The sequence below is a fragment of the Mirounga angustirostris genome, unplaced genomic scaffold (assembly GCF_029215605.1).
Source record: "Mirounga angustirostris isolate CCGP_5_RB_7025 unplaced genomic scaffold, mMirAng1.0.hap1 SCAF_16, whole genome shotgun sequence".
NCBI classification, from domain to species: Eukaryota; Metazoa; Chordata; class Mammalia; order Carnivora; family Phocidae; genus Mirounga; species Mirounga angustirostris.
In genome coordinates, this window is record NW_026991724.1 from 48,857,680 (window position 1) to 48,884,616 (window position 26,937).

The 26,937-nt window shown below is 54.1% G+C and overlaps 3 protein-coding genes across 10 annotated transcripts; 1 reads left to right on the plus strand and 2 right to left on the minus strand.

Annotated features, from left to right (window-relative positions):
- Positions 1-112: 112 nt before the first annotated feature.
- Positions 113-16,369, minus strand: IRGQ (immunity related GTPase Q). 5 transcript variants are annotated; one of them, XM_045891643.3, is made up of 3 exons: positions 16,243-16,369; positions 6,738-7,269; positions 113-5,561 (listed from the first exon to the last, which is right to left on the minus strand). In XM_045891643.3, the coding sequence occupies exons 2-3, from the start codon at positions 7,265-7,267 to the stop codon at positions 4,202-4,204; spliced, it is 1,890 nt and encodes a 629-aa protein (XP_045747599.1). In that variant the 5' UTR covers positions 7,268-7,269; positions 16,243-16,369; the 3' UTR covers positions 113-4,201. The 5 variants fall into 5 exon arrangements, with proteins under 5 accessions (XP_045747599.1, XP_045747597.1, XP_064436703.1 ...); XM_045891641.3 differs by lacking the exon at positions 16,243-16,369 and adding an exon at positions 7,728-7,862; XM_064580633.1 differs by lacking the exon at positions 16,243-16,369 and adding an exon at positions 7,599-7,733.
- ZNF576 (zinc finger protein 576) lies at positions 7,787-11,188 on the plus strand. 3 transcript variants are annotated; one of them, XM_045891665.3, is made up of 3 exons: positions 7,787-7,920; positions 8,707-8,807; positions 10,456-11,188. In XM_045891665.3, exons 1-3 carry the CDS (start codon positions 7,859-7,861, stop codon positions 10,881-10,883), a joined length of 591 nt encoding a protein of 196 aa, XP_045747621.1. In that variant the 5' UTR covers positions 7,787-7,858; the 3' UTR covers positions 10,884-11,188. The 3 variants fall into 3 exon arrangements, with proteins under 3 accessions (XP_045747621.1, XP_045747622.1, XP_045747623.1); XM_045891666.3 differs by lacking the exon at positions 7,787-7,920 and adding an exon at positions 8,041-8,239; XM_045891667.3 differs by lacking the exon at positions 7,787-7,920 and adding an exon at positions 8,047-8,476.
- On the minus strand, positions 11,112-26,683 carry ZNF428 (zinc finger protein 428). 2 transcript variants are annotated; one of them, XM_045891668.3, is made up of 4 exons: positions 26,366-26,683; positions 23,464-23,668; positions 16,243-18,476; positions 11,112-15,224 (listed from the first exon to the last, which is right to left on the minus strand). In XM_045891668.3, exons 2-3 carry the CDS (start codon positions 23,537-23,539, stop codon positions 17,974-17,976), a joined length of 579 nt encoding a protein of 192 aa, XP_045747624.1. In that variant the 5' UTR covers positions 23,540-23,668; positions 26,366-26,683; the 3' UTR covers positions 11,112-15,224; positions 16,243-17,973. The 2 variants fall into 2 exon arrangements, with proteins under 2 accessions (XP_045747624.1, XP_045747626.1); XM_045891670.3 differs by lacking the exon at positions 26,366-26,683 and adding an exon at positions 25,921-26,067.
- Positions 26,684-26,937: the final 254 nt, after the last annotated feature.

A 26,937-nucleotide genomic window follows, 5' to 3' on the forward strand; every position in this document is an offset into this window, starting at 1 on the left:
GTTGGTCTCTTCCTCCTTCAGACCCAGTACTATCTCCAGCCCTTTCCGTCCCCAGACCGAAGCAAAATCCCAAGCATCTTTCCCTTCAAATCCCCAAAGAAGAGACACAGAGTGGGATTTCTACACATTTTTATTCACTCCTTCAAAAAGCACCACAGGCCAATCACACCTTTGATTAGCCTTCCCAGGTTCCCCACCCTAGTGGATACAAGTCTCTTCATCATTATCCAGAAATGTATGAAATTCGGCTAAGGTGATGAGATCATCTCTGGCAATGGCAGGGCCAAGACTTAGCATCCATTTCCTTGAATTCTTGCCTTCAAGGGTCTTCCAGCCTGGAAGTATGATGTCGACACACCCCGAGGGCAGCCAGCAATCAGTTCTCAAGGGAGTCTTAAGTCTTTCTGCTTGGATGCTCCCAGAGACAGATGCCTCGCTAGCAACATGATGCCTCCCATCAAAAGTCATAATTTAAAAGACAACCCCCCCAATTAGTCACGACACCCAAGAGTGTCGATACACAACGACAGAAACACAATCAGCACTCTCCAACAAAGACACAGGCAAACAAAATCAGGTTTTGCTTTCTCAGATATGATCTCTGGCACCACCCTCGTTGGCATGAGGGCAGAGGGAATTTGGAGCAGGGCAGCATGGGGCAGAGGTGTCAGGCAAGACCAAATCAGAGATGGCGTGAAAAGTGGCAGAGAAAGAGGAGGGCACTGTGAGCAAAGGCATGGGCGTGAGACAGAGGTGCCCAGACTAGAGCTGTCTGGGTGCTGCCTGGGGCCCAGGGCATAGGCAACAAGACTTATGGTTGAGCTCCCCAGGAGCCAAGCTTCTCCCAAGGGCTGCAGTGTGAGCGGACGGGTGTGTGTGTGTGTGAAGATGCATGTACATACGTACATACATATTCTTACAATTACCCTGTGAGGTAGATGCCATTTGCTGAGTGGCTTGCCCAAGGTTACCCCAATGTCTGGAGAACTGTCTGACCCTAGAGCTGTGCCAACAGGATTTCCCGTGATAATGGAAGTGTCCTAGGTCTGCGCTGTCCAACGCTCTAGCCACACATCACAGGTGGCTACTGAGCCCTTGAAACGTGGTTAGTGTTAACTGGGAAGTGGAGTTTTAAACTTTATTTACTTTTAATTGAAAATGGATAGATACACACCTCAGTTATTGGGAAACTGGTCAATATAATCGGGACAACTTGGGTAGAGGAATCGATTTCTCCACCGAATTTTTCGGAAAGTTAAATAGAGGTACTTCTGATGAAAATTTATCATCTGAAGGTGATGTACGCTAAGTATAAAATATCTCATGCTTTTCTTGATTGACTACACGTTGAAATAATATTTCGGATTTACTGGGTTACGTAAAACATAACTAGCTTCGCCCTGTTTCCTTTTACCTTTTTTAATGTGGCTGCTGGGACATTTCAAGTTACAGATGCGGCTCACATTCCGTTTGATGGACAGCACTGCTGGGCGCCTCTCCCACTTCCCCACGGGGGGTACGCCAGACTGAGAGGCAGATCGTGTTGTACTGGATATTACAGATATGGGCAAACACCTTTCCCTGAAGCCCAAAAGGCCTTTGAGGACACTGCCTGAAGCCGTTTTGTATGGAGCCAAATGCTTTTCCCCACCTCAGCCACCTCAATTCAAAGGGGACACATTGTGCCAGTGGTAGGGGTTCAAGATGGACATGGGGGTACCATCTGGCAGGTATATGCCCCTCAGATGGGTCATCCTTGTCTCCTGCTGTCAAAGAAAATAGGATCTTGGAAGTGTTTAGGGTTCTCGTCCAGCCCTTTCCTTTCGCAGATGGGAAAATAAGGCACTGGTCCAAGTCACCCAGAGTGCCAGTGGCAAGGCCTTGCTTGCTTCCCAGATCCCCTGACGTCTGACAGGAGCTTCTCTCCCACCAGATGCTTGTTTCTCCCTGCCTCGCTCATTTCCCCTGTCTTGTGGCAAGAGGCCGACAATCTAAGTTCCAGTCTGCCACGGAATAATGAATTCAGTATTTACTAAGCACCTACTGTGTTGTCAGGCACTCTTCTAGGTGCTGGGGGTACAGCAGAGAACAAGACAGGTAAGAGTATCATAGCTATTAAATAGGTAAATAAATAAGGTAACTGCTTACAGTAATAACTGCTACAAGAGAAACACTGACAGGCTGAGATGAATAATGGGGATGTGTGAGCTACTTCAGTTACACTGGTCAGGGAAGGCCTCTCTGAGGGGACATGTGAGCTGAGACCTGCTTGACAAGGAGGAACCAGCCATGGGAAGATCTGGGGGCAGAGCATTCTACGCAGAAAGAACAGCAAATGCAAAGGTCCTGGGGCAGGATCCAAGGTGGCCCACCCAGGCATCAGAAGGAAGATCAGGGGCGCCTGGGTGGCTCAGTTGGTTAAGTGGCTGCCTTCAGCTCAGGTCATGATCCCAGGGTCCTGGGATCGAGTCCCGCATCGGGCTCCCTGCTCTGCAGGGAGCCTGCTTCTCCCTCTCCCACTCCCCCTGCTTGTGTTCCCTCTCTCGCTGTGTCTCTCTCTGTCAAATAAATAAAAATAAAAAATCTTTAAAAAAAAAAAAAAAAGAAGGAAGATCAGGCTGGTTGGGGGATGGGGTGGGGGCAGGGAATGCGAAGAGGCAGGGGCCAGACCACATAGGACCTTGCTGTGTGCTGTTGGGCCTAGAGCCTGCCCTCCCTGGGCTTTGCTCTCCCCAGCTCTCATAAAAGAGATTCATTCTACTTAATGGCCTTTCGGGTCCCCCCTTTCTGTTTGTTGACACTGAAGAATTCTGTGACCTGTGGCGTCTTTTCTACCTATAGTTGGCAGCCTAGAACATTCCAGGCACTGTGGTTTCTGGCTTTGCTTCACTCATGGCACACTCCCACGGTCTGGAACGCTCCCTAGCTGTTCTGTGGGTCTCTTGCCCTCTGCAGCACTGTGTGTACACCAGAAGGCAGAGCCTCTTGGTGACACCTGAGGTAGCCAACACAGAAATGTCTGGATCACTGCAGCACGACAGCTGCTTTTCCAAAAAAGGCAGGAGTTTAAAATACCAAGGCCAGAAAGGGTTAGGCTTAATGACAGAACAAATCAAGACCAAAAAGAGATAGAAACCACTAAGGGAGAGAGGGACAAAGGAAAAGACTCACCAAAGATCCCCTGAATCACTCAGCACCTATGAAATGGGGCAGTCATATCCCTTCCCAAACTCACACAGAGCGACAACTGCCAGGGTCCAAATCCATAAGGGATTTGTGGGAGGTACCTCTGAGGTATGGGTTCCTGCCCTTCCACACCTAGAAGGCCTCATTCCTGGTCTCTGGCTACCACCAGGGCCCACCATGCCCAGACCTCTTGCCTCCTCCCCTCATTTTTGTGGGACCATCCTCCCCACAACAGCTGGGGAAGGAATCTGGGTCATTAGTCCCCTGGAACAGCAAATATTAGATATCTCTCTATTCCTCAAGGGGGACCAAAGGATCTCCAGCTCTTTTGCACAGCCCCCTGTTCCCTCCTGTAGATGGAGACCTCCCACCACCCAGGAATTAGAAACCAAGGTCCACTGAAGATTCAAAGCCACCGCCTCTTGAGGAACTGGGAGGCTGGATGCAGACCCATTCCCTCTGGGAAGCCTGGATCCTATACCCCCGTGTGGCTCAGCAGTTCCAAGGATTCCGGCTCCCTGGGGTACCCAGACTCCTTCCTCCATACTGGAATCTCCAGGATGATGGAAGACCCTCTTCATCAGGAACCAGGGCTTTCACCTCTTCTCCCCCTTCCCAGGGCCAGAGGACCAACAGATCCAGTTTCTACTCCCCTGGAGACCAGGACAGAACCCCTTCTAGGAGTCCAACCCCTCAACTTCCTTCAGGACACAGTCTGGCGTCATGCCCTGTGGTCCCCAGGGAAATCAGTTCTCTCCCCCAGACTCCATTCCCCTTCAGGACCTAGGGATCCAGGGGACTACAAGTCACACATCCCAGTCAGTAGTCCTAGAGCCCTCATCCCCTTCAAGCACCCAGGATTCCGGGTGGTGGCCCCCAGCTCTGTTACCTCAGAGGCCCAGACATCCAACTCCACCCCCCCACCCCACGCGGGACTTGGGAGTCCTCAGCCCCTGGCGGAGCCAAGCAGCACGGACGCTGAGCACCCCGGAAGCCCCGGCCCTCATCCCTCCCCTCACTGCGCGGGCCCATGGGGTGCCAGCACCGCCTCGGCGTCGGCCTGCATCTCGTCGAGGGCCTGCAGCAGGACGCCGTGCGCCGCGCGGTAACCCAGGCCGCCGGTGGCCGCCGCCCCGCCCGCCGGCCACAGGAAGGAAAGGGCGCCCAGCGCCGCGCCCCCCGCAGTGCCCTCGCCCGCCCACGCGCCCAGCCTCGCCTCCACCTCGGCGCGCGTCACCGGGCCCGGGAAGCGCGTCCGCTCTGCCAGCTCCCCGGGAGCCAAGCCTAGCGCGCGCTCGCGTCGAGCCAGCGCCGCGGGTTCGAGCCCCAGCGCCCGTCGCCACTCCGCCAGCTGGCCCCGCAGCAGCGCCACGTCGCACGCCCAGCCCAGCCCCGGGACTGGGGCCGCCGCCGCCGCCAGGCTAGCCAGCAGAGCGGGCCGCCACGCCCCGGCCCGCAGCGCCGCAGCCTTCATCCGGGCCCCGTGGGGAGACGCGGGTGGCAGCGCCAGCAGCAGCGCCCCCGCCTGGGCCGGGGGGAGCGCGCGCCGCAGCCACTCGCAGAGCCCGGGGAGGCCGCCAGGCCGCAGGGGGAACACGGGCGGCGGTGCCTCCTCCAGCACCTCCCACGTCTCATCCTCCGGGCTCGGTGCGGCCGCACGCTCTGAGTCCCCACTGCCCGATTTCTTCGCGCCGCCGCCAACACGCGGCAAACTCTCACTGCCTGCTTTCTCTGCCCCTTCCCCGCTGCCTGCTTTCCCGGACTCTTCCCCGCTACCTTTCGGCAATCCAGTGCCACGGCTCTCCCTTCCCTCACTGCGTGCATTCTTCAACCCCTCTCCGCCTGCGTTCTCTAAGCTCTCGGAGCTGGGCTTCTCTGCCTTCTCCTCTTCCTCCGGGTACTCTGGATCCTCGCCCTCACCGTCTGTTCGCACGCAGACCAGCGGCGCATCTGGCAGCACGAAGGGCCGCACCTCAGCCCAGTCCTTCTCAGTAGGGGCCCCCGGGGTGACGAGGATGAGGGCGTCGTAGTGGGTCGGATGGGGGGTGGCGGCAGTGCCCGCGGAGCCCAGAGGCACCTTCCAGAGCACCACGTTGGGACGCTCTGGCGCCGGGCAGGGCGTGGGCCCCGGGGGCGTGAAAACAGGCTCGTCATCTGGGTCAGGGGGATCCAACCCAAGTAGCATGTTCAGCACAAGGCTCACATCAGCCTTGCCGGTCACGGCCAGGTCCAGCCGCGCGCTGCCCAGGCGCTCCAGGCCAGCGCGAACCCACGACAGCGCCGCCTCCAAGCCACCGGTCTCAAAGGCCTCACGCACAGCCTCCAGCTCTGCCGCACCCAGTACCTCGAAGCCATCCTGAGCCGGTGGAAGGAGCCTGAAGGAACAGGAAGAGGGAGGGTTTACACGCTAGAGGGCTGTGCTACGGGGACAGGACTAGGCTAGGATGATAAGGGTGGAATTTTCCGAATGATCCCTGAAAGAAGATGGAGGGGTCAGACTAATGGTACAGCATATAGAAACCAGGGCTTAAAACAGGGATGGGGCAGGTTCGTTGAGGCCAGGTTTCCAACAAAGCCTAAAAGGGGGAAGCTGCTAAATCTCTGGGATTCAGTCTTGGGGCGGGGCGGGGGCGGGGGGCGCTTTTCCAAGGGACCTGCAGGGTTAAGAAAGGCCAAGCAAAACTTAGGGAAGGTCGGGCTCAGGCAAAGACAGGCTTGCAACTGAATTGTGGACTAAAGAAAAGTCAAGCACCTTCCGACCAGAGCAAGGTCACCCAGGGTGCTCTTTGCTGAGACTAGGCATAAGGAAGGGAATAAGGACCAAAGAGGGGAAAAGCCTCACCTACCAGTGCTTACCAAGGAAGGAAATGTGGATAAGGAAAAAAGATGCACACTGAGCCTCATTTGACTTCTATGAAATAGGCGGCCAGGGGTTGGGGGGAAAAATTCAGGAAGTATCCAGCAAATGGGCATAGAAACGAGACGGGATTAGAGAAAGGAGGTGGGGGAGCGATCCCAGAAATAATAAGGCTCACTGAGGGTGTGGCTTTACAAGGACTGGTGTAGCTGGAGAACAAAGCTGATGATGGGGAGGGTGAGGAGGGCTCAAAAAGTGTGAATCCTAGGGTAAAATCTTCGCGGGCATCACAAGCTTGTATGCTGAATGGGCCCTCCTTCAAACTTTTGAGGGGGAGGGGGGTAGTATCCGGGCTTTAGGTCCTGGCCTCTCCTAAAATTCTCACTGGGGCAGGGCTTGTGACCTCAGAACACTGGCAGGAGAATGAACCTGGAGGACAGGTCGGAACCTATAGCCCGTGGGGCGAGGCCTAGAAATGGGGAAAGGGTCCAGCACTGAGCTTGGGCTTGGGGTGGAGCCTCGCTGACCTCAAAACCTGCGCTGAGGGGTGGGATCTGGACGAGAGAGCAGGGCCCCCAGCAGCTATCCTGTTTTTAACGCCTGCCCCAAGCTCGCTGGGGGGAGGGGTCTCGCGGATCTCAAAGAACATTTTCTAAAAGACCAGGCCTCCAACCCACCCCAACTCCTCGCTCACCTTTGCAGCACCTCCGCCTGGCTCCGCAGCGCCACCCGCAGACGCTCCAATTCCTTGCAGCCATCTCTGCTGCCGCAGTCGGCCGGCAGCACGAAGAGAGCCGCGGCCCCCAATCCTGCGCTGTTCAGCAGGGCCTCTGTCTGATCCCGGGCCTGGGCTTCATTTTCCGAATCTCCAGGACGGAGCTTCCGCACAGCCAGCAACGGGGTCCCTCGGGCCAAGGCGGCCCGCGCTGCCTCTCCCAGCGCTGCGGCTAAGGGCTCCCCGTTCCCTTCGGGGCCGGGCAGCACCAATACCAGCACATTGGCCTCCGCCGCCCAGGGCCCTGGCGCTGCGGGTGGACAGCTCAGCTCGCCCAGGAAAAGGCCAGGGCCGGCAGCTCGCAGGCTGGGGATCCCGGAGTCCGGCCGTCCCTCGGGAATCTCTATCGTCTCCACATTCCCATCGCACAGCGCTGCAATAAGCGCGGACTTGCCACAGCCCGGAGGCCCCAGGAACAAGGCGGTCACGTCACCCCGTGGCAGTGGCATACCTGGAAAGCAAGGGGGTGGGGCAGACCCGGGTCAGGGAGCACTCAGCCTTTTTTATTCTTTGTCATCCCACTGGGGTCTCAGACTTCAGTCCTTCACCCCGTCCCCTTCCCTTCTTGGATGTCACTCCCAGGGAAAAATCCGGCACCCACGCCCTACCTTTTCCCCAGGGATAAGGGCGTCTTGCCGGCCCTCTTTCTGGATACATTTTTCTCTGTTTCAAATTCTCAGAAATCGGGCCTCCAAGCTCTCTCCTCCCTCAGGGACATAGATGTTTCTATCCCCCACACCTCCCTTCCAAATCACTAACCGAGCAAACCGCCGGCACAACCTGAGAGCTCAGTCGGCGGCGACTTATCAGCCGCCGAGAAGCCCCGCCCCTGGGGTCGGGCGGATGGAGGCCGAAGAGGTTAGAGGGCCGGGATTTGGGGACGCCCGGACACGTTCCGGGGGCTCTAACCTGGCGTCACTCTTTTAAGGAGAGGGTGTGTCTTGGAAGCGTGACCTCGGGGCTACAGCCCTTCACGGCGCCTGCGCAAAGCGAAGTACGCCCGCTCTCCATTGAAGTCCTGCTGCCGCAAGGCTCGAACAATGAAGGCGTCAAAGCGCCTGCGCGCCAGGAGCGCCTGGCCACAGTTGCGCAAGAAGCTGAGGTCTGTACGGCACGGGGGGCTGCAACGTCATCATAACGCACCCCAGGGCAGAAAAGGACCCCTCCCGTTACTCTGAGGACCCGGTTGGCGCGACTGCATCACTGCCGGATAGCATGCCGGGCCTGGGCTTCGAGAGGCTCATCAGGCGAAAGGGCGTGGAAGCCACTGGGACCTTAAGACTCGGTGGGCCCTACCCCGCTTCCCTCCGGGTGGCGGCGCTGTGACGAGCGACTGACAGGCGCAACGAAAGGCAGCCCTCTGCCGTCTGGAGAAAAACGGGAGGCCTGGGCTACCCCGCCTCGGGAGGAGGGAACCGAGGGCAGTGCTTGGGGCGAAGGCTGAAGGCGCGCGTGGGAGGCGGGGGCCCTGGGTGGAACGAGGGTTACAGGATGTCCGAGAAAGATGCCTCCCGGGAAGAGGCGGGCTAAAGCCTGGATGCCATCACCGGCCTCAAGACACGTGGGAGACGGGGATGAGGCTGGTGTCAAAGCTCAAGGGTTCCATGCCCGGAGTTCAGGGAGTTAGTTTGATGTAGGAGGCCATAGGTCTCATACAGGTGAGAAGGCTCGAAGGGGTGTCACAAACCTAGGGAGTCGAATCTTTTGGGAGGGTCGAAGCTTCCCTAGGGAACAGCTCCATCAGGTTAGAGTTCAAGAGGATGGCATCTTATGGGGGCAAGGAGAGCCTGTCAGAAGTCACGGGATTAGCGGGCCCTTTCATGCTGTCGATAGATGAGCGACTTCACTCGATTTACTATTCTGTCATGCGTGCTACTCTCTTGACCAGAGGGATCCCAGTCACCATGGAGGACCCGCATCCTGAAGAGACCATGGAGCAGCAGGATTCGTCCAAGGAGAGGAGTCCCCGCAGTCCAGGAGACGACATCTGTGAGTGCTGCTGGCCAGAGGAGGGTGGGGTGCTGGAGCTGATGCTACCTAAAGGGATTTCTATAGCTTTTAAGTGTCCCAGGCGTTACAAGCACTTGCCTGCTGGGAAGGGGCTGTAATAAATGGCTTCTAAGCTGCCCTACCAGGAACTGCCACTCTCCACCCTTACCCTCATTCTGCTCAGATGTACCCACCCTGCTCTGTCCATGTAAGTTCGAGTGGGCCACAGTTCAGAGGGACAAAGTGGCATCCAGAGAGGCTTGGGGTGGGAGATGTGGCTGGGAAAAGTGGGGCACTGGCAGAGGAGCCCCAAGTTCCAGTTCCAACTCTGCCCCAGACTTTCAGTGTGACTCGGGCTTGGGTTTCCCTGTCAAAAGAAGTTGCCACTCCTCAGGTGACACGGCTGTAATGGGGATTAGGGGCAAAGAAGGGGAAGGTCTGTTTGACAGCATGATAGCAACAGCTTCTACTGAAGGCTCATGATGCTTATGGGCACTTTGTAAGCATTTAACCTTCGTTATCTCAGTCCTCCTGACGGACCCTAGGAGATTCCCTCAGATAGGGGAACGGAGGCAAGGAGAGGTTATCTGTGACAATGACAGCCCGTGTCAAGGCCCTCCAGCCAAAGACCACCAGGAGCACACCCTACACTTGAACGAGTTGGGTTTATTGCTCTTTGCACTGAGGAAGCACACACGCCCTGGGGCGCTGTGGGGCATCTCAGTGTTAGAAAGGATTTATTTTAGGTGGTTTTGGGAAGGGTTCAAGAAAGGGTTTTGTGCCAGAATTAGATGCTGCCGGTAAGCAGGGGCAAAAGATAGGGTGGTCAGATCTTATCTGGGAAGGAGGCATGAAGGCTCAAGCTGCGACTGATAAAGCGGCAGCAGCCCCTCCTGGGAGCCAGGATAGCGGGGTGTTTGGTCTTTCTTGTGGCTTTGACAACGTTCGTGTTTTGTCTGTGTTCAGACGTTATTCTGGCATGGTCTTGACTTGATTGAATCATCTCAGTCACAGCATGGCCTTGTCTGACGAGGTTCTGTGAAACTGCTTATGTTCAACAGGAGAACACCAAGGCCTAGCTGTGAGCGCCAGGCCGGCCCCCGGCTGTCAAGCTGCTTTTCTCTTTCTCAATACTAATAATTGCAAACCACTGTGTAGCACTCTTCTAAGCACTTTATATGAATTAATTCATTTACTCCTTCCAACAACCCAATGAGGTAGTAATAACCGTACTGATCAGTTATAACCATACTGATATGGTTAGGACCCCATTTTCCAGATGAGGAAACTTGTAGTTGCCTAGGAAGTGGTAGATCTGGGATTCAGTGCCAGGCAGTCTGGCTCCAGAGGCTGTGCTCTAATCACAGGGCTCTGTTGGAAGGGCAGATTCCCTGGGTTCCAGTCCTGACTCCACCATTTCATTTCCTGGCCTCGTGACTGTAGGCAAGTTGCCCGGCCTTTCTGAGCCTCAGCCTGCTCATCCATAAAACAGGTCCTGTAATAGTTTGCCTGTGCCACTGTCCAGCCCTGGCATACAGCCTGGCACATGGTAAGCCCTGAATGTGAATTGTTGGCATGACTCTGGGGCTCGGGAGAGGTCCTGGTGACTCTTGCTGGCTTCCCCTCGACCTCTCCCCACGTCCCTCAGGCCACCTGGGGGCCCCGCAGTGCACCCGCTGCCTCATCACCTTCGCCGATTCCAAGTTCCAGGAGCGTCACATGAAGCGGGAGCACCCAGCGGATTTCGTGGCCCAGAAGCTGCAGGGGGCCCTCTTCATCTGCTTCACCTGCGCCCGGTCCTTCCCCTCCTCCAAGGCCCTGATCGCCCATCAGCGCAGCCACGGTCCAGCCGCCAGGCCCTCCACGCCAGTGGCGCCCACCGCTGCCCAGCCTACATTCCCCTGTCCTGACTGTGGCAAGACCTTTGGGCAGGCTGCTTCTCTGAGGCGGCACCGCCAGGCGCATGAGACCCGCACCCCTCCTGGCCCCTTTGCCTGCACTGAGTGTGGTCAGGACTTTGCCCAGGAAGCGGGGCTGCATCAACACTACATCCGGCATGCCCGGGGGGAGCTCTGAGTGAGGGCTAAGCCCTCCCTAGGGCAGTGGGTGTGGGGGAGGGTTCTTTGGCTGCTAGAACCCACCTCTGATATGGGACGGGGGCCTTGGAAGGATTTGCTTCCCTCCCTGGACAAGCAAAGGACTCCTGATAAGTAGGACCCAGAAGATGCTCATCTACAGCTTCAGTCTTTGGAGGACACAAAGGCCTTCAGGGATATAGTGAAATTAGTGAAATCTTTTGTTTAAAAAAAAAAATGAGCAAGCAAAAGGGAAAACTGTTATTTGTATCTCTCTCATTCCCAATTAAATAGTTTGAAATCGGGTGCCTGGGTGGCTCAGTTGGTTAAGTGACTGCCTTCGGCTCAGGTCATGATCCTGGAGTCCCGGGATCGAGTCCCACATCGGGCTTCCTGCTCAGCGGGGAGTCTGCTTCTCCCTCTGACCCTCCTCCCTCTCATGCTCTCTGTCTCTCATTCTCTCTGTCTCAAATAAATAAATAAAATCTTAAAAAAAAAAAAAATAGTTTGAAATCACAACTAGCTGCAGATTGTGTAATCACCTTTAATTCTTCCCAAATGGGTGGCATGAGCTGTAGGAGCAAATTCCCCTGGATGTGTGCCTGAAAGGGGGCGGGGAAGGTGAGGTGTTGCGGGGCCTGTAATGGCACTGGAAGGGTCCCAGATGTGGAGTGACTTGGGCCTTTAGGGACAGGATAGCAAAGTTGGGGGCTGTACTCTGAGTCACGTGGGGGTTGCAATTCAAGTCCTTGTCTTCTCCCACCCGTCAGTCTTTCCCACTCATGGAGGGGCCATGGTATTGGATGGATTTGGGCTCCCCCCCAATAATGTATTGCCCGCTTAAATAATTTTATGTACTATTCTGGTCATGGAATATTTTCTATATGTATAGGTGAGATGACATGAATAAAATAATAGCATCTAAAAACAGAGAAGACTTATATTAAAATGTCTAAACAAGGAACTCTGGCTCTTGAGCAGGAATTCCCAGAAAATATAAGAAGGGCACAGGGTGGGGACACCTGGGTGGCTCAGGTCGTTAAGCGTCCAACTCTTAATTCCAGCTTAGGTCATGATCTCAGGGTCGTGAGAGCCAGCCCGGTTTCGGGCTCTGCGCTGAGCATGGAGGCTGCTTAAGATTCTCAATCTCCCTCTCCCTCTGCCCCACACCCCTCTGCGCATCCCTCTCTCTCACTTTCAAAATAAATAAAATAAAAAGAAGGGCACAGGGAGGGGGAAGCTCAGGTCAGAGCTGGCCTGGCCCTGCAGGGAATCTGGTTTGAAATCAAACAGAGATACCTTCTGTTTCCTGTTGTATTTGGCCAACATTGGGAGAGCTCCCATTAAGATCCTATTTTCAGCTCTTGAAAAGCCTAACCCTGGGCGGAGTCCCACCGGGCCTCGTGCTGAGTGTGGTCAGGACTTTGGATTACCTGTCCTGCCCCCCTTAGAGACAATGGTTGATGCCCTGCATACAATAATCACAGACTCTATCTGAACCGAGGGATGTTTTTAGAGCCCATAGCTGAGATAGATATGGTAGAGACTGATAGATGTCTCCCAATTTTTAGCTAGGTACATGGTAGCTACAAACACTCCCATTTCCCAGGGTCCCTTGCAGCTACGTGTGGCCCTGTGACCCGAGTTCTGGCTAAATTCTGGGTAGAGTTCTCAGGCTTCAGAGAGGGACATGCCTTTTCCTCTACTGCCTGCCTAGAGTGTGGACATGGTATCCAGCCATCTTGGACCATGAGAGCAAGATATGGCCTGGCAGAGCAGCAAGACAGCAGAAGGACGGATCCCTTGACCATGGGTCCCTGGGACCATGATCACTTCATGGAGCAGAGTCATCATACCAGCCCTAGAATTTCCACTTCCATACTATCATGTAAGAGAGAAATAAGCCTCTATCTTGTTTAAATCACCCTTATTTTGAGTCTCTGTCACATGCAGCCTCATTTAAAGCCTGTCTGCAGCGCAGAACTGCAGATCTGAGTAGTCGCAACGGAGACCGTATGGCCCACCAAGCCTAAAATAAGAAAGGGCCATCTGGCCCTTTACAGTAAAAGTTTGCCGACCTCTTGTCTAACCGACAGACAAACAACCTACTCTGAGCCTCGCAGCCGGGATTCCCACCCTGGGAAATACTACCTCTAGTAGGGGGCTGTGCGTGCATGTGTTTGTTTGTGTAGGATTTGGGCGGGGCTAGCTAGCCTGGATCTCTTTGCTTGGATGACTTATGGGGAAATTGGTTTGGAGTTAGTTGGCCATCACTTATTCCTAAAATACCGACTTCACCAAAGTCAAATATTTCCTCTGCACCTGGTGACAGCTCAGAAGTTTCCAACCCAGATGTTTTACACCTCCCCCACAGCGGTTCCCTCCAACCCAAACCTAAGGCTCAAATCACACATGCTCCCCTGAGATAGATAGCAGCCTGCCTGTGTTCTTCCTGTTCTCTCCACTCTCCAGATGTCATAGATTCCCAAGACTTTAAATAGCATCACTGGTGACTTCCCAATCTTTATCTTCAGCTCAAACCCCAGACTTCTACCCATGAGAAAGTCACCTGGATGACGAATAGGCGTCTCAAAAACATAAAAAGGGTCGACGTGACTCCTACAGCCCCCACCTACACCACTACTATGAGATTGGTCAACTGTCTACTCTACTTCTAAATTCCCAAGTCTTGGGGCGCCTGGGTGGCTCAGTCGTTAAGCGTCTGCCTTCAGCTCAGGTCGTGATCCCGGGGTCCTGGGATTGAGCCCCGCATGGTGTTCCCTGCTCAGCGGAAGCCTGCTTCTCCCTCTCCCACTCCCCCTGCTTGTGTTCCCTCTCTCGTTATGTCTCTGCCAAAAAAAATAAAAAAAATCTTTAAATTCCCAAGTCTGACCGGCCCTCCCCACAGCTGCTCTCCTAACTGCTCCCCCCACCATACCCCCGGACCTGCCACCACTGCTGGTCCACTACAGTCCACTACAGACCACCCCGTCCACTACAGACCACTACAGACCACCCCGTGTACGTAAGTTGGCACACATCACTCATTTAAAATCCTCAAATGGCATCCCATAGATAACATCCCAAGACCTTACCCAGGCCCAGAAAACCCAACAGTGATGGGAGCCCCTGCCTGCTAAGCAATCTTAACTCCCTCCCAGCTTTATCTTCATTATACTCCAGTCACACATGCCAGGCTGGCTTCTGCCTCAGGGCCTTTGCACTTGCTGTTCCCTCTGCCTCGAGTGCTCTTACCCAGAATTTTGCAACACTCTCTACGTTATTTAGGACTCAACAGATGCTACCTCCTCAGAGAGGTCCTCCTTGACATGCTTGGCTAAAGTGGCACCTGCAACCCTTACCCTGACTTAATTTCTTCTTAGCACTCTTCAATACCTGGGATTATCATGCTTTAGTTTGTCATTATCCGTGTCCTTACCCTGGAATCCACACTCTCGAGGGCAAGTGTTGTGTCTTCCTCACTTCCCCAGCACCTAGGACACTGCTGATCTCAGAGGCTCAAAGAATGCTCAACTGTGCCCATTGTTTACCTAGTGTCTCTTGGCATCATCCCTGTGATGCTCTGTGATGCTGGGCTTTCTGCAGTTAGGTTTCCCAGACTCCAGAGCTGGCTTCCTCAAGTTCTGCCCACGAGAGGGATGGGCATAAAGAAGGTAGGAAGAGGGAGAAGGGACTCACCTTGCTTTGGACTCCCTCCAGCAGCAGCTCAGGCTCCAGTGCCGTTCTGTACTGGGCACAAGGTACTGTGCTAAACCTCTTGAGGTTTAAACCTCTGCACATGGCCTGTCCTCCAAGCTCCTGCTGGGCCTGGGACTCCAGGCCTAGAGGTGGGAGCTTTGTGCAGACACGAACTGCTCAGTTGCCTCAGTTTTCCACATTTGTGCTCTCAGACTTCTAACAGCTGCGTGACCACTCCCCTGCGTTAAGTCCTCTCTTTGGAATTCCTAGCTTGGTGTCCCTATCCTGCCTGGGCCCCGAGGAATTGAATGACCCCACTGGCAGCAGACTAGGTGTCTGGATCCCCAGTCTCTCATATCCTTAGGAATTTTTGCTGATGAATGGATGGTTCTCTACATCCATGCTTAGAAAGCCCCATCTTAGGGCAGAAGAGCACTTAAGCATGCTGCTCCAGGAAATAAAATCCATCTGTGGTGTTTTAATGAGCTGTGAATTTCTGCTTTGACGATTCTGAGAGTCATTGATGTTAAGCTACAGTGGTTAGGAAAGTCTCAAGTTGAAGAGTGGATAAATGTCAGGTTTTCAGATTCTGAGCTTCTAGGATGAAAAGTGTGGGTTTTGACAGATGCTTTGGTATAAGATCCTGTAACAGGCATCAAAATGCAAGTGTTCTTTGTGGCCAAGCAGGTACCGTCATCAGGGAAGCAAGCAGGGCGTGAGGGGTCCACATGCCAGATGGTGGGGAATGGGTGTGTGGGCGGGAATGCCCCATTAGCAGAAGGTAACCCTTACTCAGCTCCAGCAAGCTACTGTCCCATGGGATTGTGGGTTCAGCAATCGAGATCTCACAGTTTTCAAGAGAAACCCCAACCCTCCATTTTGATGTGAAATCTGCCCATTTTTTAAATGCTGGTAACAAACATGATTAAAAAACCTCCGTAACTCTGTGGAGACCAAACACACTCCTGCCAGTCAGATGGTGGCTACGGACAGCCAGGCTGCCATTTCTGGAATGTGGCTTAACGGTGAAGGACGTATGCCCTGCACCCCGTCGTCTGGAGTCAAACCTGGGCTCTGCTTATTAGCTGTGTGACTGACCTGTAGCAGGCAAGTCAACCTCCCTGGGCCCGAGCTGGAACCGCTGTAAAATGGTTGTGATAACAGCCCCTATGCCTCTAAGGGTTATGACAATGACTGGAGACATGGAGACACAGCCCAAATTGGTAGAATGGCTTAGAAGGCCTGGCCCTCTGCCCCTCCCTGACTTTGCCTTCCCACCAGTCTTCCCCTGCCTTCGTCAGCAACTGCCTCATGCCCTAAGTGTTCTTCCATTAATATCCCAAGTAGGGCCCCACTTCAGGGCCTTTGCACTCACTGCCCCTGCAGACAGGAGACACACACACACACACACACACACAAGCCTCCCCACTCCGTTTTCCTCCACAGCACTTACTACCTTCTAACGTTCTCTACGTTTTATATATTTTACTCAACTATCTAAGTATCTGTCTTCTGCGTTGTAAGAGGGGTTTCCAAAAAGGTAGGGAGTCTTGTTCATCATGCTCACTGCTCTACTCTCAGCTCCCAGAATAGTGCTGGTATCTTGCAGGTGCTCAATACATCACTGTTGAATGAATGAATGAATAAATAACAGCCCCTACCTCATAAGGATCCGATGTGATTGTCCATATAAAGCGCTTTAGCCCAGGGCCTGGTCCACCGTGAGCGCTGATTTAATGATGGCCATTACGGTAATTCAGGTTCTATTCTTGAAGGTTCTTAGTTGCCAAGCTTCTATGAGTTAACACATGTAAAGTGCCTTAGAACAGGGCTTGGCATACAGTAAATGCTCAGTAAATGGTAGCTATCATTATAATTAGGCTTCTATTTTCTAAGGAGCTTTGGTGCCAAACTTCTATGAATTAGTACTTCCCATCTCCAAGCAAGAGCCAAGTTCCAACAAAGCTCTAACCAGCTGGCCCTCCGCTCCCCTCTGCCCTCACCCCTCCAGCTCTGCCCTCTCTGACACCCAGCAGGCTCCTGCCTCCTCCCGCCTGGACCGCTCGTCCCACCGAAGTATGCAGCTCCAGCTCCCTTCCTCCCTCCGACTCAGCTCAGGTCTCTGTCACCTCCTCAGGGAGGGCTACATTTAAAATGGCAGCCCCCTTCCAGCACTGTTCTCCCTCCTCTGCTTTGTTCTTCTCCACAGCATCTACCCCCATCCAGCATTCGCTCCATCTTACTTATTTACTGTCTGTCCTACCCTCCCCCCTGCAAGCTCCATGAAGACAAGGGTTTTATTTTGTTCACTGGTATATTCCCAATGCGCAGCATACAGCAGGGACTTGGAAGATAATACCTAAATGAATTAATGGATCACAGTCCTTACTTCACAGAGTTATTCTAAGGACCTGATGATCTCATGCAAATAAAATGCAGCACTCTGTAAGCGCTGGGGAAATGGCAGCTGTAATTATAATTAGGGTTCTATTTTTGGAAGTTCCTAGATACACAACTTCTATGAGTCAATATATATAAAGCTCCTGGACCAGCACTTGGCACCCAAGAAGCACAGCTCTGATTATAATTAATGTCCTCTTTGTGAAGGTTCTTAGGCAGGGGCAGAGAACATTAGCTGTCCTCCACCATCCTCCACGAACTGTTCTCTGCTTCCCGGGCATTGGCTAGACTGTCTCTCCCAGATTCCCCTGCAAGGAGTTGTGGCCATGTGACTCATTTCTCAGCAGAGGGATGTCAATGGGAGCAGTATGTGCCCCCTTGGGGCTGGGGCTGGTAAGACATCACAGGTACCTCGCCAGGCTGGCCTTCCTCTTCCACCAGCAGGACCCAGGCCACGGCCACTTGGCCATGACCATGTGGATGACAGTCGACTAAGGGATGGCCTGGGTCCTCGAATCACTGCATGCAGAAAGGCTGTCCCCCAACCTGAAACACCCACCCTGGACTATGATGTGAGCGTGAAACCTCTGTAGTGTTGAGTCCAGCCTGTACATCATGGGGTCTGTGAGTAAATATAAGGAAACCACACTGAACAGAAGTACTCAGGAAATATTGAAAGTCTTGATGACGATGATGTTAAGGGTCCCCCCAGGGAGGAGCCCCAGGGGATGGGAGGGGATAAACGCCCAGGCCCATGCCTCACACACTCAAGAGTCTACACACATGCACGCACGCACACACACACACCAAACACGCTGGACCGACACACACAGAATTTGGCTTTTATTCTGGCCTTCACACATCTACTGCTAAGACGACACAGATCGGCGTTACCCCCATCCCCCATGACCATTATGACCCCCCCCCCAGTTTCCTCTGCCCCCTCCTCCCACCCCACCCCTTTGGCCAAGCTCCCTGGGTGGGGTTTCTACCTACACCTCCCCCCGGGCATGCAGCATGAAGTGCCCATGCAGCTCCCCGAGGTTGTCGAAGGAATCCTCACACTCTGTACAGTGGTAGGTGCCCTCCTCCTCCTCCTCATCTTCCTCCTCCTCCCTCCCAGCTGGTCGGCCCTCCCCAGCCCGAGGTGGCTCCTCCTCTTCCTCCCCGAGGGCCCTGCCTTCAGGGGCTGGAGCTTCCTGGGGGGCTGTAGCAGGACAGCAGAGCCGGCAAGGCGGGGTGCCTGGTGGGGCCTCCCCAAGGGGTGAGCGGCCACAGAGCTGGCAGGGCTGGGCTGGGGGGCCTGGGGGCTGGGCTGCACGGGGGGCCCGGCGGGATGGGCCCCCCCGGCCTCCCCCCAGGCGCTGCTTCACCTTGTAGCCAGGGTCATATTCAGGATCATCAGTGGCCTCCTCCTCCTCCTCCTCCTCATCTTCTTCCTCTTCGGAGTCTGGCTCTGAGAGAGTGTATTCAGAGTCAGAGGAATGCTCAGGGCCTGTAGGGGGATGGACGGGGAGAGACAGAGGCATCTGAGGACGAGGGCTCTGCCCCCTCCCTGAACCTCATTCAGACTCTCGCCACAACATGGAGCGGGCAGCCTGGACACAACCCTGCTCTTCCTCACAGAGGAATCCCAGTCGCATCTAACATGGCCTGGCACGCAGTAGGTGCTCAGTGTCTAAGCAAATGGATGTCTTGCAAGAACTGCATCTTAGGGGTTTAATAAGGACAAAGTAGCAGTAATAAAAACAGTAACAATAACAGTGTTCCTTGCTATTTTAAGAACCCTGTTCTTGGGGCGCCTGGGTGACTCAGTTGGTTAAGTGTCCGGCTCTTGATCTTGGCTCAGGTCTTGATCTCAGGGTCATGGGATTGAGCCCCGCACCGGAGTCTGCACTCAGTGGGAAGTCTGCTTGGGATTCTTTCTATCCTTCTCCTTCTGGCCGCCCGCCGCCCCCCCTCCAGCGTACGCGCATGCATGTTCTCTCTCACATAAATAAATCTAAAAAAAAAAAAGAACCCTGCTCATATATTAACCTACCTAAGGCTTATAACAACCTTTGGAGGCAAGTACTATTATTAACCCTAAGTGACAAATGGGAAACTGAGGTACAGAGCAGTTAGGTGACTCACTCACCTCCAGTCACACAGCTCTAACAGGAAAAGCTAAATATGGGTAATGACCTACACTGGATCATTTTAGGGAGACAAATAGGTCTTCAAGCAAATTAAAACACACGTATGTGGTGTGTATATACCTATATAGTTAAGTGAATTAACTCTCTTTTAGAGAGAGAGAGAGCACATGATCTCATGACCCTGAGATCACAACCTGAGCTGAAACCAAGACTTGGGTGCTCAACTGACTGCACCACCCAGGCACCCCTAAAATTTTTTTAATTTAATTTTATTTATTTGAGAGAGAGAGAAACAGAAAGAGAGAAGGGGTGTGTGTGTGTGTAGGAGCAGGGGGGAGGGGCAGAGGGAGAAGCAGACTCCCCGCTGAGCAGGGCACTCCACTCGGGGCGCGATCCCAGGACCCCAGGATCATGACCTGAGCCGAAGGCAGACCCTCAACTGACTGAGCTGCCCAGGTGCCCCTGCTAAAATATTTGTAAGTACAGATATATTACTGTGATTTCATGAGCATGCAGGACATGTCTAGGACAAGTGTAGGTTAAAAAAAGGAAAACAATTTGCAGTCGATGACAGGAAAGGGTGCCATCAGCAGTCATTACGGGGGGTGCAGACAGAGCACTGGTCGGGGGCGGGAAGGAGGCCCCCCTACAGCAGCAGCAGTGTGGGAAATACCCACAGGCAGGCACCTGTCAAAAGCACCCCCTCGGACTGCTACAGCCTTGCCCTGCATCCATCCTGGCCCCTCTTCCTCATTTTCCTCCAGCAGCCTGGAAGGGTTCTATGACAACTGAGCCAACCACACTGGGCTCCTCATGGCTCCTCGACCCCTCAGGCGTGCACCTGCCGCAGGGCGTTTGCTACCCCCTTTTTACAGGCGGACTAAGGCTTGCTCCCTCCCCTCGCCAAGTCTCTGCGCAAGGGTCACCTTCTCAGAGACCCCCTCACCACTCTGTCTGATCAGCAATCCTTCCCCAGCACTCCCTATGCCCCTGATTCTGCTCTGTTTTTTCTCCTCAACTTCCCGTATCCAACATTGACCTGTGTGTTTACTGCCTGTTCCCCAGAGCAGGGACTTTGTCTGGTCCATTGCTGCATCTCTAGCATCTAGGACGCCTTCTTTGTGCCTGGCATTCAATTTAGCAAACCTTTTCTGAGGTTTTCACACATGCTGTTCCCTCTGCTGGGACAGTCTCACCCTGGTTTTCCCCATCATTCTTTAGGACACAGTAGGAAGCCTCCCTCCTTGGTGACGCTGTCCCAGATCTCCTCATCCTAGGCAGCCACTCACTGTCCTCCGGTTGTCCTCACCCTGAGCCCTGAGGGCTGTGCCTGTACAAAGCCCTTTCCCACCAGACCAGGGGGCAGGCCTGCTCTGACTCACTGCTGGCTCCCTGGCATCCCTCAGATCAGGAGAGTAGGTGCTAAATGTTGGCTGATTGTCCCTCCCTGCAGCTCTCTCTCTACTCGTTCCTGCCTCGGTCTTGCCGTCCGTCTCTCTGCCATTTAACACGTTTCCTGAGGCCCTGGTGTGGGCCGCTCCCTCTGCCTGGAGGTTGTCCCCCACTCTATCCGCCTGGTGACCTCCTACTCATCCTTCAGGCCCCAGCACAGGCTCTGTCCTCTATGACGGCGGCTCCCTCCACCCCGGCTCCCACTGGCCCAGCCCTCTCCCCTGGCTGCAGCCATCTGGGCCCTAGTACGTCTTCCCCATCAGACTAGGACTCCTTGAGGGCAGGTCTGGCTCATCTTGGGGTCCCCAACATTGCCCAGCCCAGGACCTGTGGGTTGAGTGCACAAGGGTGCCCTGAGGCTCTGATCTCCCTCCTCCCTCCAGGCCTTTGCCTCTGCTCTTCTCCCCCACCCCACCCCTGCCCCCGGCCACCAGTTCTTCTCCCCTAGCAAACTCCTGCTCCTCTTTAAGGTCCCAGCTTACACATCACCTCCTCTGTGAAGTCCTTCCTGACTCCTCAGGTGGTTAGTGTCTCTCTCTCGTCTGGGAACCCTCTGCCCCTGTCCCCCCGCCCCCAAACTCGAACATATCCTGACTACCTGGGTAGTGACCTGGAGATGGGGGACTCCTGGAAGACAGCACCTGGGTCTGGCCCATCTCCATGTCCCCAGCAATGCTGAGACCCCTGTCAGCCTCAGCAGACATTTGCTGAATGGCTGCAAAACACAGAGGAAAGCCCTCTGTCCTTGGGCCGGGACCCCTTCCCTCTTTCTCCTCCCACCTGACTTCACACCACCTACCCTCCAGAGCCTTCAAGGCCCACTATGACTTCATGCGGTTGGCTTGGTAAAGGCAATGAGGCCGTCGTCCACGGCAACCAGGTCTTTCCTGTCCACTGTGATTTTAAGGACCACAAGCCCTTTTGCGCCTACCATGCCTTCTCCACCTACAAGATCCTCAAAGCCTGGCATGTCTCCAGCATCCACTGAACCCTCGATGTCCACAGTGCCCCCCAAGCCTCCCGCCTCCTTGAAACCCACCAAATCGGCAATGCCCAACAGCTCCTCGGTGCCCACCAAGCCATCAACGGCCCCCAACTCGGCCCCAAGCGCAAGCAGTTCCAAGTCTACCAAGTGGGCCAGTACAAAGACAACCCCTTCTAAACAGCCCGGCAGCAAGTCCCGAGTCCACAGCAGGGCAAGGACGCCCAGCAAGGCGAGCACTGACACCAGGGCCAGCCAAGTCAGCAAGGCCAGTGGGGTAAGACGCCACCAGCGGAGGGGCACACACAGCCGGGGCCGAACTCCTGGCAGAAGGGGAAGCCGCAGCTCCAAGAGGTCACCCAGCAGGGCCAGCACCATGACCAGGATGAGAACTCACGGTGCCACACCAGGTGTGCCTAACAGGGCAAGAACTCCTACTTCCCAGAAAAAACAGAGTGGGGGCAAGAGTTCCAGCCGGCCTAGAAACAACAACCGGGAAAAAAGTAAGAGCCAGCCTAGAAATATGAGCAGAGAGGAGAGTTACAGCCCACCAGGAGCCTCAGGCACGGGGAAGAGTTCCGAGCTGGCTCTAACCCCAAGTAGGGCCAAGAGTTACAGCCCCACTAGGATTCCCTTCAAGAAGAAAGGTTACAGCCAGTCTCCATCATCATCGAGGAGGGTGAGGAGTTATAGTCAGATGATCACCCCTAGCAGGGAATGGAGTTACAGCCCAACTGAAGTATCTAGCAGGGGCAAGAGTTACAACCAGGATAGTGCACCCAGCAGGACCCGGAGTCATAGCCGGTCTAGCACCCCCAGCAGGACCCAAAGTCACAGCTGGTCTAGAAGAGCAAGAAGTCGCAGTCAGAAGAGAGCCCACAGTAGGATGAGAAGTCACAGTTCGAAGAGAAATCACAGTAGGGCAAGAAGTCGTACCCGGAAAGGAACTCCCAGTCAGATGAGAAGACATAGCCAATCCAGAACCCACAGCAAGGGAAAAAATTATAACCAATCTAGAACCCCCAGAAGGGGAAAAAGTCACAGCCAGTCTAGAAGCCCCAGCAAGGAGAGAGATCACCAACGATCTAGAACACCCAGCAAGGAGAGAGGTCATAGACAATCCAGAAGCCCCAGCAAGGAGAGAGATCACAGACGATCTAGAACACCCAGCACGGAGAGCGATCACAGACGATCTAGAACACCCAGCAAGGAGAGAGATCACAGACGATCTAGAACACCCAGCACGGAGAGAGATCACAGACGATCTAGAACACCCAGCAAGGAGAGAGATCATAGACAATCTAGAAGCCCCAGCAAGGAGAGAGGTGGCAGCCGATCGGGAACCTCCAGCAAAGAAAGAGATCACAGCCAATCTAGAACCTCCAGCAAGGAAAGAGATCACAGCCAAACCAGAACCCCCAGAAAAGAGAGAAATCGCAGCCGATCCAGAACCCCTAGAAAAGAGAGAGGTCATAGTCAATGCAGAACCTTCAGAAAAGAGAGAGATCACAACCAATCCAGAACCTTCAGAAAAGAAAGAAATCACAGCCTATCCAGAACCCCCCGAGAGGAGAGAGATCACAACCTATCTAGCACCTTCAGCAAGAGAGGTCACAGCCAATCTCGAACCCCCAGTGAGGAGAGAGAGTACAGCCGATCTCGAAGCCCCAGTGAGGAGAGAAACCACAACCGATCTAGAACAACCCCTATTAAGGAGAGCAATCCTAGCCAATCTACAACCCCCAGAAGTCTCCGCCGGAAGGATTCCACCAGCAGGGCACACAGTCCCAGTCAGAATGGAACACCCAGTGAGACAAGGGGCCACTCCTCCTCTAGATTTCTCAGTAGAGCCCCAATTCCAAGCCAGGATGATATTCAAGGCAATGCCACCATCTCTAAGGCTGCCTCACCTGGAGAGAGGTCCTCATCGTCTTCTTCCAAGCTGGCATAGCCCCCAGTCTCAGCTGGCTCACGGGTCTCTGTCATGGCCAGGGGAGGGGACAGGAGACAGGAGAAGAGCAGCAGCTGGGCAGCGTCCCTCCCCGGCCAGCTCTTCACAGCCACACCTGGGTCACAAGTTCTCCAATGCAGGATGTCGGCAGGTAGAGCGGGATGCTGCGCAGGGGAAGGAAAGGCCTGTGGTGACTCAATAAATTTTTACATAGCATCTGCCTCCCCAGGCCCAGCTGTGTGCTCAGTGCTGGGGGAAAGGAAAAGAAACATAGCCCCAGCTCTTCCATAGATCTTAATTTCCCCATCTGGGCAACAAAGCTGTCAGTGGTGTGGGGAAGCATCCCAAATATTTAGCAGCAGGTATCAGCAGGGGCACCAATCAGAACTGAGGGGAACATGGTCCTATGCCAAGAATTAACCCTTTAGTTGCTGGTTTGTGAGGAAGTCCAGGGCTGGGGGAGGGTCCAAAGTGGCAGCTGAGGGTAGGGAATTCCTTGATGTAGTGGTGATCAGTCTAGAAGGACTTCAGTATATAAACGACTGGTATGACAGCACTAGTTTGTGTCAGACCTAATTCTATACCTTGGCAAAGTGGTGTCTCAGTCTGAACCCTAAATCTGCCATATTCTAGCTGTGTAGCTTCAAGCAAAGGACTTAACTTCTCTAGCCTGTTTCCTTCTCAGTACCAAAGGACTCCCAGGGCTTAACCCATGTAGTCCTTGTAACTATGTTGAGAGATTATCACCTCCTCTGTACACGAGGAAACTGAGACACAGAGAGGATTAACAAGCAGTTCAAGGTCACACCAACTAGTTGGTGGGTGAACTAGGATTTGATGTTACCCTCTCTCTCATAAAATAATCCCTCAGCTGAAAAGACTTTTTGAAGATTCAGTGGGCTGATTCAATATAAACTGCCGGTATGTGGCAGGTACTCCCATTAACAGTGGCTGTTGGGCGGCTGGGTGGCTCAGTCGTTAAGCGTCTGCCTTCGGCTCAGGTCATGATCCCAGGGTCCTGGGATCGAGTCCCACATCGGGCTCCCTGCTCTGCGGGAAGCCTGCTTCTCCCTGTCCCGCTCCCCCTGCTTGTGTTCCTGCTCTCGCTATATCTCTCTCTGTCAAAAAAATAAATAAAATCTAAAAAAAAATTTTTAAAAAAATTAAAAAAACAAACAGTGGCTGTTAATACACCCACCCACAACCCTTTCTATAAACCCCAGCCACTCCAGACTTCTCACCTCTCCCCATGCACACCAGGACTTTTCACATCTGTGTGTCTTAGCCAATCCTACTATTGCTGTCTAGAATGTCCTCGTCTGCCTGGAGAACTCCTACTCGCTCTCCAAAACCCATCTCAAACACAAAAACCTCTGTACTTCTTCGAGCCCAAATACCATCTCTACCTCTGCCAAGAAGCCTTCTCTGACTCCTTTCCTTCCTATCCCTCTTCACCAATACCTCCCTTCACACACACACACACACAAACACACGGCAATTCTTTTGTTTCCCATTGCACTCCCTGGCAGTAAAGAGCCAAGAAGAGCAAGCTAGTGAAAGGGTTGGCAGCCTCAGCTACACCTCTTTATGCCAAGACTTGTGCTGGGTACTGGGGATACAATGGTGGAAAATACACAATCCCTTCAAAGCCTAGAAGTCAAGTTTAATGCTGGGGACTAAAGAAAAAAAAAAAAAAAGCGAAGCCTGGAGGAGGCTGGTGCATGGGGGGGGGGCGGGGCTGGTAGCAATGGCAGGAGAGCTTTCTAAAGACACCTGGATCTGGGCTTTAAGGACAGGAGATTCATAATTGGCAGAGAAGAATTGTCCTAATACCCTATTGCTTGTAGGGTCCCATTTAATTTGGGATTTCTACTTCATGCCAGGGTAAGTTTGCCAGATTTAGTAAATAGAAACAGAACATGCCTGGTTAAATTTTAATTTCAGATAAACAGAAAATTATTTAATATACATAGGTTCCATGCAATATTTGGGATAAACATTTCTAAAAGTTATTCACCTGAAACTCAAATTTAACTGGACGTTCTATCTGTTACCTGGCAAGCACACACTAGAGACCATCAGGACTTCCCATGAGATTACCAGGAGACATTGCTCACCAGGCTAGCCTACCTTCCCCCAAACCCACATCACACAAGGACCTTCCAGACTATTCCAGATGTCAAGTGGAGACATTCTTTGGTGCACAAGTCCCATTCCTACGACGACTACGGTGGCCATACTGGCTTCCACAAATTTAAAGGGACACAAATGAGGCTCCCTCACTACCACAAGGAAAACACTGTGCCTAGGCCCCACCAAATAACCTACAGCAACAAATTCCCAGGATGCCCTGCGTGAACATAATAGGCACCCGTTCCCACAATGCTAGGGCAAGGAGGCCAGAGCAAAACCTTACACAGGACAATAAGGACCAGTCCCCACAATGCCCTGCGACAATCCTTCCCAGGATGCCTCGGGCCTATAATGACCACCTTCCAAGGTGTTCTGCGTCGAAGCACTCCGAGCTTCCAGGATGCTTGGCGGAAGGTGTGTGACAAAAGGGACTGCTTCCCCACAAGGAGCTAGGATAATGCTTCCCATAATGCACTAGGCCCATAACGACTAGCGGACCGACTCCCACAATGCCTCAGGGCCGAGCGTCCCGTTTCCCCAGGATGCCCCAGGGCGGCATGGAGCCGCGCTGGGGGAGAAAAGGGAGCCTGGGTCTCGCCCTCCGGCCATCACGGGCCAAGACGGCTGCCTGCTCGCCCCGGTGACGGGAGCCGTCACTCCCATCATGCAGCGGTGCCGTAGCGCCCGCTTCCCAGCATGCCCCGCGCACCCCCATCCCGGACACTCACCGGCGCTAGCTGCCCCCGCTCTGGCTCGGCGGCGGCGGCTGCACGCCTCGGCTCTGCGCCTGCGCTGCAAGTCGGGTAGGAGGGAGTGCAAAGCGGCGTGAAGAGCCTAGGGCGCTTGCGCGGCGAGATGGACCATTCCCGTCGCACTGTGGGAAGAGGGGCTCTCCGACTTGGGCCATCGACGAGGCCCGCGCAGGGGGTTACGGGCTTTGCCCCTCGCTGTCCGGGTTTACTTGGTACAGTCCGCAGCTAAACGGAACAAGAAACTGCAAGGCTTGCGCGTGCGTGAGCGAGCAGGAACGCGCCTTACAGAAAATGGGATGAGCTAGGGGATGGGAGCGTCAGCTAAACCTGGATCCTGGGCCTGAGGCTTGCTTATTTGCATAATCTTAGTGAGGGACAATAGGAGCCCTACGGCGCTGAAGGGGTGATTTGCATATTCCCCGGAGAGGCCGTACTCCGGAACGCCGTGAATAGCATATGGGGGGGCGGCGGCTGGGGGCGCTCCTGAACAAAGCGCATGCGCTGACGGATTGCGGACTAGCGCGGAGCGGGTGGCCTTGTTTTAGTTG